At 42.9% G+C, this 14,086-nt stretch overlaps 2 protein-coding genes across 4 annotated transcripts in view; one reads left to right on the top strand and one right to left on the bottom strand.

The window, feature by feature from the left end:
• The window catches only part of FBXO11 (F-box protein 11), a 133,670-nt gene extending 122,933 nt beyond the window's left edge, over nucleotides 1–10,737 (top strand). For both annotated transcript variants that reach the window (XM_054985767.1, XM_054985759.1), the window contains exons 21-23: nucleotides 9,025–9,133; nucleotides 9,277–9,375; nucleotides 9,456–10,737. In XM_054985767.1, the coding sequence (XP_054841742.1) occupies nucleotides 9,025–9,133; nucleotides 9,277–9,375; nucleotides 9,456–9,585 (338 nt within the window). In that variant the 3' untranslated portion in view covers nucleotides 9,586–10,737. The remainder of the gene's footprint in view (nucleotides 1–9,024; nucleotides 9,134–9,276; nucleotides 9,376–9,455) is intronic.
• Nucleotides 10,707–14,086, bottom strand: part of MSH6 (mutS homolog 6) — a 32,216-nt gene continuing 28,836 nt past the window's right edge. For both annotated transcript variants that reach the window (XM_054985740.1, XM_054985747.1), the window contains exons 7-10: nucleotides 13,308–13,397; nucleotides 11,555–11,709; nucleotides 11,126–11,325; nucleotides 10,707–10,854 (exon numbers count right to left, since the gene is read on the bottom strand). In XM_054985740.1, coding sequence (XP_054841715.1) covers nucleotides 10,776–10,854; nucleotides 11,126–11,325; nucleotides 11,555–11,709; nucleotides 13,308–13,397 — 524 coding nt within the window. In that variant the 3' untranslated portion in view covers nucleotides 10,707–10,775. The remainder of the gene's footprint in view (nucleotides 10,855–11,125; nucleotides 11,326–11,554; nucleotides 11,710–13,307; nucleotides 13,398–14,086) is intronic.

Raw genomic sequence — 14,086 nt, 5'->3', positions numbered from 1 at the left:
TTCATAGGTGGAGAAATTTTGATTCTTTTATTTCTCACAAATGTAGAACATGCTATTCTAATAGGGGGAAAAAACAACAGCAGCCAGTGACCAGTTTGGGCCAGGGCCATTCATCCTTGCTTTAATGGGCTTTATTCAATTGGGACAGAGCAAGCCTCAAAGGGTAACTTAAAACAGTAAATATTAGATTGCTGCATTCACAGTCTCTCCAAAAGTGCGAAGCTAGAAAAGCAAAAAGAAGAATCGCAAAGCCACATCTGTGGAAATCCTAAAGAAGCAATGTATGTAACTGGCAACAGGTGGCCTATGAACCAAATCTACCTAGTTCTAATTTACTCTGTCTCAGTCCCTTCAAGGGATTGTTGTTAGCCTTCCTACATCTGTCAGTGTCCTGGAAAATGCAACAAGTAGAAGATAGAGTAAAAGGAAAAGCTAGGAAAAAATAACATGAGGGGAGGGGGTTTATAAATATAGGAAGAAAAGAGACCTTGCTCGAGAACTGTGGTAGCAAATATGATCAAGGTAAGGACTTGTAGGAAGAGTGAAATCCTGAAAGCACTGGCTGGAGGAGCTAAATAATTCATAGTCTTGTCTGGTGATTTCTGATTTTTGTCTTCTCGGGCCCCTTAACATTCATAGCATAGAAAACCACCTTCAACTAGTTTCGTCTGTGTGGGGGGATGCTACCTTCAACTGATGGGTATGATAAGTATCTCCTGTGCCTGAGGGAACAATATACGATTGGGAATTGCATCCACTGCCTTACCAGGTAATCAGGGTGCAACTGATCCGCCAGGCTCTGAGCCACTGTTTAGGAGAGGGCTCTCTCTGCCTCTGAGGTGGTAGCAGATAACTCTGACTCAGTTACTAGAAAACTAGCTTGTTTGCCTTGGCATCTCCAATTACCATCATCATACCAGACCCTCTGATCAGAGTACCTCAGCATCACATGCCTTCATATGGAACCAATACAAGGTACAGGTGACAATTTGGTACCCAGTCACCATAAGCCACAGAAACATGAGACTTCATGTTTTCCTTGTGCACCAAAAAAGAAGGGATGGAAAAGGAGAGGAAGAAAAGACCAAAAGTTGGATATTCCATGTTAAGTCTTAGTCCAGGGGTGGGAGGTGGGTGCTTCCCCACGTTTCCACCAATCTTGACACAAGAATTTCTGAAGCAGTCTGTGAGTCCATCCCAGTCCAACTGAAGCTGATCCTCAAAGTTGTTCAAGTCATCATTCCTATTCCTACTGTCAGGTTCCTCCTCAGGGGTGTTGGAGCTTGAGGGAGGCGGGCCCTCCAGGTTGGTACTAAGTAAGCTTAGGGTTGAGGTAGACCTCAGAATTGGAAGGAGGGGGAGTTACAGCACCATCGTACCCTCTTTCCCTCCGTTGGGGGGAGGCTTGGCTTTCCAGATGGTTAGCCTGGCTTTCTCTCTCTCTGTCCCTTCTGCTCCGCTTTCTCCCAGCTATTCCTCAGTGGTTTTCCCTGTCACTCTTCTCCTTATATGGCCACCCTGGACGGGACTCTCACCCCCTCCCCCAGGCTTCACCCTGCCTCCACATGTATGCCCTCCACTCTTGGCTTGACTCAGAAGGAACCTGCCCAGGCCCTTCTGAGACCAGCTGCCATCTCCAGCCCCGTCCCAGCTTCTAAAGCCCATCTGGAGGATGGGGCTGGTCAGTCTCCACCCTCTCCCCCTTGCATGCTGCTGTCTGAGCACTTCCTGGCGCTCCCCTGCCCCAGGAGTGCCTGGGACTGTAGCTGGGCGGCCTGCTGTTGGACATGCTGCCTTTTCTCCATACCGGTCACTCAGCCAGCCAGGAAGGAGGCGTCTTGGTTCCCCCATCTGCCAGGGGCTCCACCCGCTCCGCCAAGCAGGAGCAGGCCCAGTGCCCCCCCCCCAGGGGCCAGGCTCACAGCAATCAGGCACTTGGGAGGCAGCCCACATTCGGGCATCTTCACCGTGCCTCCCTACCGCAGCTGAGAGGGTTTGCAGTGTGCTCTCTTGTTCATACCTGCTCTTGCTGCTGTGGCGGCACCCACTGGCTTCTTCTCAGCACGTTCCCCCCCCCCCCGTTCCCTGCCACCCTTCAGCTGGCCATTGGGGTGGCGGCTTCCTCAGGGGCTCCCAGCTGATTCTCAGCTCACCAGGAAGGTGAGTCTGGGGAGGGGGGATGGGCCCCTGGCCCTGGATACCTAGGATGACATCCACTGATAGAAATCCTCCCCTGAACAACATTTTGGGGAGCATTTGCTGCTGCAGCATGAGCAAAGTCAAAAAGTCGCATTCAGTAGGTGGAAATCCTTATGCCCATAAAAATCCTGCTCTACAGCTATTGCTTTCACTTGCCATGCCTGGCTTAGATAAATTGTATTCAACCCTGAGGCTAAGGCAAAAACAGAGGATTTTTCTTTTTAGGAAGAAGGCCTTTCTCATTCATAACTAATGTGCTGAAGAGAATCAGAAATCCACTGATACCATGTGCTTTGCAGGCTTGCCTGGTATGGATTCCTCTGGAGTAGAGCTAGGTTCAGGCGTACAGAGCAGCAGCAGGCCTTCAGTGGGACCTGGACACTTGGAGCACAGGGCTTGTACCTAGTGGATCAGTTGATCCAGCAGTGCAGCCTTCTCAAGCCTCAGGCTAAATGGGCTGAGTGGTGATCTGGATCAGCTATATCTGCTGGCACACACTGAAGCTCTTGAGGCTGTGTTGGGCTCTGGCCAGGATCCTGTGAGGAATTACACTGCCAGTGTTTTCCTCTGTATCTACAGGGAGCTGACATGTAGCGACCCTGACACTTTACCTTCTCTGTGCCATCTCAACCCAGGCCCTGTGCTGCCACCATTCCTGCACAGTGGGAGTGTCCTGGGGGCTGTAGGCCTGTCCTGCCTGGCAGAGGCCTAGTGATTGTCTCAGGGGCTTTCAGTAGGGGATTACTTGCAGATTCTGGCAGGGCTGCCTCTAGCATTTCTGGAGTATGGTCAGCAGGTGCTTCTACAGCATTCAGCCTTCCCTGATTCTCTGGTCTTGGCTCCTCCGGGTCTTCGTCTGAGCCCTCCAGATCAGAATCTTTGGTCTGGACAGAGGGGATCATGACACCTGCTCACTCTGTGGGCCTGTTGCCTCCTACATGACTCATAAGCAATGGTATGGTTCCTGCCAGACCATCTCGCTTCTCTTTAGATTGGTTGTCATCATGCAGGTCCCTACTCTGTTATATCGCACACATCCTCTTTCTCCAAACTTCAGTTTCCCTCCCAGCACACAAAGCCATCAGTAGCCTCCAAGTGGAAATGTTTGACTGCTTCCTTCCCTTCTCCTCACTATCAGTTTCACACCTTCAACATTGTACAGAGTGGAAAAGCATAACTAAAGACCCCTGGGTTCCCACAGCCATCAAGTTGGGGTACCCAGTAAGGTTTGCTTCACCTCATCCAGGGTATTCAGATGTAGTCCTCAGACCCACCTTTTGAAGATGGACTGCCTTCTACAGAAACAGTGGATAGAGGCAGGTACCACCCTCCCAAAGAGGTCTAGTGTTCTGCTTTAGATTCTTCACTGTTCTGGAAAAAGACAGGTTTTCGCCTTACTATCAAATACACCAGACCCTAGCATCTATCCTAATTTCTGTCTGCCTCAGGGATGCCTACTTCAAGCCACTACCAATGTCATCATCGTCCCTCCTGGTCTTCATCAAATGCATGCCAGCGGTTGTAGTACATATTCAAGTGTATTTTTTCTGTATGTGGACAGTTGGCTTCTCATAGATGCCTCTCTTGTCTGTTTCCTCTCCTATGTATAAATAATTCTTCCCCGTCCCCTGATATAATCCCATATAAAATGAAATTGCAAGTGAAAACTTACCTCAGAGGCGATCACTTGCCCCTTTCACTCTCAATCGAAGGGAATTTTGAGGTTCTACCATTAGCCCATAAGGTCCCCCTTTGTCAAGAGGGCAATTTATTGAAGCCAGCCCATTAGGCCCACCATGTGGAAGTGAGAGCTAATGCTCTTCTTGAAACCCCTGAAGCTCAAACACTCATCCGCGAGCTACAGAACAGACAGAGTACAGTGCATACTCCGTTAATTTTGGTCAAGTTATTAGATCTGATGACACCAGCCTTTACTTGTAAACCATCAAGAATCCAACCATCTCGCTGCTCATGGTTCAACAATGAATGTAAGGAATGTATTACTATATGCCGACGATACTCTGTTGTTACCTAGAACCCCAGTGGGTCTACCTCTTCTATCCTCCTTTGCTGAATATTGTGCCTCAGAGGGTTTGATTATAAACTACAACAAATCCAAAGTGATGCAGTTCTCTAGATCCTTACGCCAGAAGAACCATCTTTGGTGTGTAAATGGAAACCTTATTGAACAAGTTACTGTGTTCAAATATCTTAGGATTTATTTCCATTCAAATATGTCTTGGACAGCTCACATTAGAAATGCTCGAACCATAGCGCGTATAACCACGAAGGCAATAATTTGTTTTTTTTATTCTAAAGGCAGACAGTACATCCCAGCTGCCACCATTGTCTTTAACAGTAAAGTAGGCTCACAATTTTTATACGGAGCACCTGTGTGGGTTCAAGTCTGTGGAGAATCGATTGACTCCCTCCTCCACCATTTTCTTCGGAAAATTACTGGCGCCCCTAACTGTGTAGCTGGAGTATCATTGAGGGCAGAACTGGAACTTAGGTCCTTTGAAGCACGGGTATCGGCAGCAACTTTTAGGTTTTGGATTAAAACCCTGTTCTCCACGGAATCAAATGGCTACTTGCACCTGCTACAGACCGATTCCTGTCAAAGCCCTTGGAGTAAATTGATTGAAAACCGTGTCCAGGCCTTGGGTATTAATCCTCATAATCTGAAAGAACAAGGGCCTTCAGCAGCTTTTTCCTCGATCTTGAGTGAAGAGTGAACTGGATTATAGAAGTACTATGATAAGAGCATGTAAGAGTATGCTTACCGATATATTTGGGTTTAACATTGCCACAATCTCTTCCAGGTTACTTCAATTTCTTGACAGTTCCATGTTATCGACGATTATTCATGTTAGCCAGACTGAATGCCACTCCATCAGGAGAGTTGCTGGGACGTTTAAATGGGGTTCCCTATTCTGAGCGACTCTTGCCAATGTGGCTCTGGCCAAATAGACACTCTTCAACACTGTCTATTTGAATGTAATATTCTAAACGCAGCAAGAGACAGATGGATCAAGCCCTATATCCAGGACCCAGGAAGTATAGAGGACAATTTGAGGCTCCTTTTAGCAGGGGTGGATTTTAATACTACTTTGGCAGTAGCCAAGTTCCTCTCCCAGTCGGTTAAAGAAAAAAACTTGCTAAATTTTAATACTGTACAGATTATATATTTAAAAGACATTTCCTATTTTAACTCTTAATTCTAGCGTGGCACTGCTCAGAGCCAAATAGGCTGTATGAGCAGTATCATTAAAGTAAAGTAAAAGTAATTCTTCACCTGTGTATTCTCAGCCTGCATTGTCTTCAGGGCAAGGTCCCATTTTCAGCAACTAAACTTAACAGTTTATATTGGCACTCCTAGTCTGTCGCGCAGAGAGCCTCCTCTCAGAGAGGATTCGTACAGTCATCTGTGCATTAGTTTTTCTGCAATTATTTGTTACAATCTGCCAGACAAATCCAGAGGCTGTTAGGCCTTACAGCAGTTTCCATTATTATGATGTGCTTTGCCATGCTATGTATGAGACTTCTTTAATGCCAGTTCATCTGCAAATTCCAACTAATGCCAGACTCACAGGAGACGCTTTTGATCCTTCCATCAGCAGTTATTCAGTCTCCTCTGGTGGTGGATTTGCCCTTATTACCTGTGGTGGGTAGTTCCCTTCGCATATCCATAATCTCAAGTAACCCTTAAAACAGATGCTTTCTGTGAAGATGGAATGCATACTGTATTAGGCATACCACCAACCAATCATGGCAACCACAAAAGAAACTGCTGCACATCAATTCTGTGGAGTTTCTGGCAGTTTACAAATTATTTCAAGCCTTTCTCCCAATTTATTTAAATATTTACATCCCATTTTTCTCCCTGTAAGGATGCAAAGTATCTTACAGCAGAAGAAAACACAATAAGAGCTCAATCAATAAACAAGGAAAACATCAAACTATATTCCACTTTGGGACCACTCCTAGATAGAGTTGCTAGCACATTTGAACGCAAAGAGCTTAAAAGCACATTTGAACACAAAGAACAGGCCACATTCTGTGGGCAGTACTTTTGTCCTGCAGTGAATAGTATTCTGTACTATTTCTCTCATTCCCAAAGTCATCTGGAAACTAGATAAACGGGGGCTGTGAGAACTGCATCCTGATCACACCGGCCAAGGCAACCCTGGTCCTGTCCAAGGACAGATCTCTTCATCTGGCTCATCTCATGCTGCAACAGCAATGCAGAATCCTTCATCTGGACTTTAACATTGTGACTTAATGGGCTGGAAAATAGTTCTGATACATTGCTTTCTGATGTCCTCAGGGGGATATATCTGATTGCCAGAAAGCCATCAACTAGACCAGGGCTGTCAAACTCAAATGGCTGAAGGGCCAGACTCCTCACCCAAGAGATGCTCAGGGGCCGGAGAGATTCCCCCCTCTCTTCCATGACAGCTGCCTCCATCTTTTTTATAATCTTCCTCAGGCTTTGTCCCCAGTATCACCAGGCAAACCCAGTCATTCCATCTGATTCATTCCTGGGCATCCCTGAGTTGTCCCCGTCCCTCCATAAGAGAGGGAAAGGACAGGAAGTGGGGGGAGAGTGATGAAATAAAGGGAGAAAGAATAGGCGAGTGCAAACGCAGCCCCATGCAACTCCAGATACTAGTCCAACACCATACTTTTGGTATAATGAAACAGTGCTCCCCTTCTTGAATTTGACAATGCAGTGGAATACCATCCCATCCATAAAAACCGATCTAAATACTACTGGTACACATTCAGTCCAGATCTGGGACATTACTATTATATCGACCAATTTTAAGTACAGATTGCATCATACACTGACTAAGGTCAGTGTAGCATGCTGCTGGTGCTCCATTCACTTACCGTACTTGGTTGGGAACCACACAACTGTCTAAAGAGAGCACACACACACAAACACGAAACAGTTCTGTGAAGGCTGTGCTTGCTCAGTTGCCTGCCTGCCCAAATTTTTTTATAAGTTTTGATCTCATCCAGAGCAAGTGTGCTTTGCCAGTCCCCAGCTCATGTCTCTGTACGTAAGGGCAAAAGAACTGGGAACTGACAAGACTTACTTGCTCTGGATGACAGGGCAGTGTGAATGTAAGCTGGACTGGTGAGGGGAGGTAGCACTTTTTAAGTGCCTCACTGGTCTCTATTTGTATTTCCAGCCAGACTGGCTTACCTACACACCACTTTATCATCCTGAGCAAGGGTGGGTTTAATTGCTGTAGGTTGTCTTGTACAACTATAATTATGCCTTTGAGCCAGATGCAGGCTGAATATTGGACATTCCTATGAGTAAATGGGAATGTTTTTGAAACATTTTTGAATGGTTGGGATGGGTACACAGGGATGGGATCTTCCTGACCTCCAGATCCATAGGGACAAGTTTGTCCTGCAACCAGACATTACTTTTCTGCTGAAGGTGGCTTTTTTCCCCCATTTGATATACCTGATGCTCCTCACCTGTTTCCTTAATGCAGTCTTAGAACCAGAGGACTCCGCTTGTGAGATGCTATGCCCCTTTGGCTTGTGACCTCCACCTCACTTACAAGACGAGCTAGAAAGTTGTATACTTTGTGCTCAGATCCTTCCTACATCAGAGACAGAACTGTCTTGGCTGTATCTTTTTTTTTTTTGAGGGAGGGGCTAGCTAGTCTCTCAGTTGCATGTCATTTAAGAACTTGTGTTGCTGACATATTTTCCCAGTTCCTCCTTCAAAGGCAGAAAAGGCTCTGTAGAGCCCTTGCTTTCCACATCAAGAGGGCTACATTTTCCAGAAATGACAGCCAGTTTGGTGCAGTGGTTAAGAGCACGGGACTCTAATCTGGAGAACTGGGTTTGACTCCCCACTCCTCCACTTGAAGCCAGCTGGGTGACCTTGGGTCATTCACAGCTTCTGGCTGTCTCAGCCCCACCCACCTCACTGGGTGTTTGTTGTTGTGTGGATAATGACATACTTTGCAAACTGCTCTGAGCATTAAGTTGTCCTGAAGGACAGTATGTAAATCAAGTGTTATTATTAAAGCACCTGATCTATTTGTGTGTCACAAAGGTACAAGTAGGAGACAAATAGATTTCCTCAGTGGCTCAGCTACTATGTTATACTAGAGATCAGTGTTACGAGTTGATGTCCAAACTGCTTCCAGCCATACAGTTAAGACACTGCTCAGCCTGGGATATGGCCACATCCACTACTTTCAACAAGGGCACATGCTTTCAGTCCTGTGTGGATCAGTTCACAGCCTTCCACCTTCATCAAACATCATGCCTTGGACGTGAGGGCCAAAATAGATACTAATCTGTTGCTCCATGTGCCTGCAGAGACTGTAAACAAGAAGTTGGTTTTTTGCAGCTGATGCTCGTCATGTAGTAATCTCTGCAGACAATCCACCCTCCTTCCCTATATTCATATGCATTTTAGCTTGCTGTATTCTAAGAATGAACTGAGCAGCAGCCCCTACCCCCTGGGATGGATACTTATAAATCCCATGCGAATATATAATCACTCAGAGAACGTCAATTACAAGAAATTTCTTTTTAGTCATGTGCTTTTTTGTGTTACTGTAGCTTTGATCAGTTAAAGGTTTTTAGGTCTTTAACTGCAGTATAATTTGTATTCCATTGTAAGAGACTGACCAAATTTTGGTATAGTAGGATGTAAATTCTTTTCTAGAATTTTATTTCAGTTCATAAGCAGTAGGTAGATAGCTGAAGTCTTGATTCTTGAACAGAATTATTCTTCAATATGATGTAATAAATTATATTGTAACATCTGGCATAACTTTGTTACAGATAATAAAATAATGAACAATCAAGATGCTATAGAAAAAGCTGTTAGTAGAGGCCAGTGTCTATATAAAATATCAAGTTATACCAGCTATCCCATGCATGATTTCTATAGGTAAGTGACTATACCTGCTACAGTCCTTTTCAAAGCTTACGCTGTCCCCCCCCCCACAAGCAATGTCTGTGTTGATACTAGGCTCTAAAGTTTTACCTTCTTAAAAACAACCAAGTCTCCTTACATCAGTCTTTACATTGTAGGTGTCACACTTGTAACACCACAGACCGTAACGCCATATGTGTAAACTGTATTAAGAAGTGTCATCAAGGACATGATGTGGAATTTATTAGACATGATAGGTATGTTGAACAACAACTTTTGGTGTAATCTTAGTACCATTTTTCAGCAAACAGTTTTTTCAAGCATTTCTCTTTTCCAGGTTTTTCTGTGACTGTGGTGCTGGAACTCTGTCCAATCCCTGCACGCTAGCTGGAGAACCGACACATGATACAGATACACTATATGACTCTGCTCCTCCTATAGAATCTAATACACTGCAGCACAACTGAATTAATTTGGTGGAAAAAGGTCCTGCCATTCTATCGTAACTGTTTAAATTTTTTTGAGGAAGTTTATACTTGCCCATTTCTGCAGAAAGACTTAGAATGGATGTGTAAAGTGGTGACACTATGGAGCTCAACCTACCAAAAAGAAAGTGGCAATATGTTGACTCAGGATAACAGAACTGGGCGTTTCAGCATTACTGTCTAAACAGACTTTTGAAGGGACAGATGTCAAGAAAATAAGCTGCATCTGTGTACAGTTACCAACTTCCACAAGGCTGGTGTTTCTACAAGTAGCATTGAAACGCAGTCCCATTTGCAGTAGTACTATTCTGTAGATGAGCAGCATTCTTTGTTGCTGCCTTTATGGACATGGGTACCAATTGCTTTTTGTAATATGGTAAAAATGTGAGCTAGCACTTCTGCATTTATTTTGATTTTTTTAACATTTATTCAGATTGAGATGATTTTAACGCTTTAATCTCATGTAGTTTTTAATTTCAAGCAAATCTTATTGTACTTGAATGTGTCCTGTTTTGTTAGCACACCTAGACTTGCTGTAATTGTACTCATGTCCCAGTATGTACGTTCTTTCTATGAAAGAGAACACTAATCTTAAATTATATCCAGCAATTTTTCTGGTATCCTTTGCAGTTAGAAAATCCCCTTTTCCATCTCTTCCCTCATAATCGTTACTCAGATCACCTTAAACAAGTGTTTTAATGAGACTTCTTAGAGATAATGCACTATAAAACAGGTCCCCTGAGTTTTGCAAATGGAGGTTTTACATGTTTTAAAGTACATTGTAAGAAAGTCTCCTCAAAACAATCCTGTATTTCTGTTCACAGTTTTATTGAACAGTCTTGACATTACTCTTATGAACTGCTGAAAATTACAATTTCCTGCTCTAATGATGATGAGACAAAGTATATAGACAGCCCTATACAGTTTCATAGCTTTTTTTCCATTTATGTGTATTGGTGACAGTGGGTAATCAACAGCCTGAAAGTGTATGCATGTACCATAACATCTAGACTTAATATATTGTGGAGTATCAATAACCATTATGTAGAGGGTAGGTAAGAATTAAAAGGGTTTAATTTCCTAGGAAAGACAATGGAAAATGGTCATTTTTAAAAAATAAAGTTTATTAGATCATGTTGTCTGCATACTGCCTATAAACTGTCAAGAGTCTCTCACTTACAAAGCATAGTGAGTTGTTTATGAAGATCATCTACAACAGTTGGTGCTCCTTCAGCAATCAGGCAAAGGTTCCTGGAAAGATATGTAATTTGTTGAGCAGCAAGGAAAAACAATTATATTGGCAGCAAAACTACTCTGCATTAAAATTTACCATTATTATTATTAATGGCAGCTTAAAACGCCACTAGCAAATAAACAGTATATTCTACTACATAGGCCCCATTATTGGAGTTCACAGTATGCCATTTTAAGTTACTTCTTGACCCTGGAAAGATGCTTGGCAGGGGAGACTTAACAAATGTATCAATGGAATTTATGTAAGCTGGTAAAGTAATATACTTACCTAAACAATCTTAATGAGAGAGTTGATTTTTCAAAATCTTTTGCCTTTTTGTGACCCTTCCGAATAATTTCTTCAGGAATGTCAGCAAGCCTTGCTGCATTAAAACCATAGCTCTTAGGACAAGCCCCCTTAATGAATTTGTAGAGGAATGTGATTGTTTCCTGACTAGGATCATCAGTTTCGTTTTCTACCATGCATGCCTGAAAAAGAATAAGGTATCCACTATTCAATGCTGTATCATTTCATTTACAGTATTGCAGTTATTTGGTGGGTGCAAGTATATATGGCAGAAGACTAAATTACTTCTTAACAGCTACAAAGAAATTGCTCTGACAAAGTCATGGAACAATTTACAAGATGGGTTCTTTAATTCTAAAGCAATGAACACTGGGAAACATCCCTTTGTAGAGCAAGGAAAAAATTACATACCATGTGACCCAGCTGCACAGAAGGACTATGGAAGTAATCCTCTACTAATGAATGGTAGTGAGTTGAAAACATTGTACGGCATTTGATACTCTCTGAAAGCTCTTTGACAACTGCACTAGCAATAGCTGTTCCATCAAAAGTCGCTGTACCTCTACCTGAAAAAAGTTGGGAGGGAACTGGGTAAACATTAGCAGGTCTGATGTATGACAATTCAACCCTTCTTGCCAACTGACAATCTCCCAACCCTTTACTTCAGACCACAATTGGAAGGAACATTAAGTGAAATCTCAGTGTTCAGTTAAGGCGTGGTTGTGTGGACAGCAGTGTTCCTTACTCTGTAACAAATATTCCGTGGCTCAGAAGAACTAATTGATACACTCAGAATGGACATGCTACTTCTGACTGCAGCAGGGAGGGAACTGTGTTCCCCCATGAAAAAAGGAAAGCACGTCAGGGTCAAAAATTCTATCCCAGCCATTTGTACAATAATACTATTTTTCTAATTATGCAGAATTATTAATGTAAGCCCTTTAAAAATGGAATCCTTCACCTGTAGACTGAAGTGGTACAGTCTCACATTGTCCTACATTGACCAGGCCTTCCTTTCTTGATAGAACGGGAAAAAATATCAAAGGAGTGGAAAGGAAGAAATCAAGTTCTAACCCATTCTAATTATAGCATTCTTATCTTAATTAATAATGTTACTAGAAGCCCTTTGTCCATCAAGGAAAAGAAACTATTGTGAAGTTCAGTCTACTTCTGTTGCAAGTCTGTTCTCTACAATAGGCTTGAAAGTACTAGGGGCATTTTGTTTGGAAGAATGACAAAAGGAGGGAGAAGAGACACGGGCTTCACATAAAGTTGCCCATGCTCAGCATCACCTTTAGCTAGCCTGCAAGAAAAAATATTTTACATTATACCTAACTACTTTATTCACTGCCATGATATACTGAACCTCCTGGATGCCAGGCACAGACAACAGCAAATGGCCAACATATTCATGGGCCTTGGAACTTGAGGACACATACTTTAAAAAAAATTATAAATGATCTTTGCTGGTCTTTGGATTTCCTAATCTGTAGGCCAAAAGCAGCAACTAACAGTGCCATCCTACGTTCTTGTAAGTCCACTGACTTCAGAACTTCAGTGGACTTGGAAGAGTATAACTCACCTTAGGAGGGCCCACTGTAAGCGTATTAATAAAGAAAAGTACTATAGGTTGGGTGAGGGGCAAAAGCTAGGAACATACGTAATTACACCAAATGAATAAGCTTTCCAATGGATAATCAGGACAACTTTACCTATTTTTAGCTAAATTTCATGGGACTGAATTCAGGAGAAAGCTGTGCATTTTCAGTCATTTCCCCAAATCTTGAAACTTTAACATGCAATTAAAACATGACACAGGAGGGAAAGAAAAATTTGCCCTGTATATTGGTGCATATATTCAGCACCTTGTTTAAATTACGGTTTAAGAGTGTATACCTGTACTGGCAACAATGCCAGGAATTTCTACTCCAAGCAAGTGATGTGCTTGTATGCTGACAATGCAAGTGTGGCAGCTGAAGGCCTGATTTAAATGAGAAGCTAGTGCATGCAGCACTACAGAGGTATGTTCTCATCCATGCCATGTTTAAATCAGGGCCTAGAACAGCACTGGCAACTAACTTCCCAACAAAAGCCAGTAGATTGGCACTATTTATTAAAGCCACAGTAATTTTTTGTGTGTCTGTTATACAACCAGCTTAAATACCTAGTTCATCCATTAGAACAAAGGAATGCTCTGTTGCATGCTGCAGAATACTGGAAGTCTCACTCAGCTCAACAAAAAACGTACTCTCCCCTAGAGGGAAAAACAAAACTGTGTTAAATTATGACAATTAAAATCATTCTAAAGATCCTTGGGATTTTGCAGAAAATCAGATGAACAACTTAGCACTATTCATCCTCAGAATAACCTTTCTGCTAGACATCTGATCTACACATTGAGCTAGAGGGCAAGCACTGAACAGGAAAGAGTTGGAAGCTGCTCACAAGCCTGCAACACCCACAAGCCTCAAACTTGTCTGAATGGAAAGTTAAATGGAAATCTAGTTTCAGAAAGCAAAAGTAGATGTCTTTTATATTTTAGAAGCTGGTGACTGTATAGGTTCTTAAGCACAGTACAGACACTTCACTGAAACGCCAGAAGATCTGTTCTGTAGCAGGACACTAGTCCTGTTCACAAGTTGCAGTGAAGGCATATACAATCCATGTACAGTATATACTTGATTCTTCTTTATACATGCATTGAGTAGTTCTCGTATCACACTCAACACATGAACAGCTGAATGTAGCACTGGTCTCTGTTTTCCTTCGTGATGTGAACATGCACTGAGTCTTTCTTACAAACAAGTGTATGTACGTACTTGCAAGCTGAATGTGCTTTCACCGTAACAAGTGAACAGTGCTAGTCTTATACAGTAAGTCCAAAATGCCCAGAGGCTCCTCCACATATCAGCAAATTAGTGCAGTTACTGCAAAAGCAAATGC

Source organism: Eublepharis macularius, chromosome 1 (genome assembly GCF_028583425.1).
Source record: "Eublepharis macularius isolate TG4126 chromosome 1, MPM_Emac_v1.0, whole genome shotgun sequence".
Lineage (NCBI taxonomy): Eukaryota > Metazoa > Chordata > Lepidosauria > Squamata > Eublepharidae > Eublepharis > Eublepharis macularius.
The sequence above is the reverse complement of the archived record's forward strand: the minus strand, read 5'-3'. Positions and strand labels throughout refer to the sequence as shown.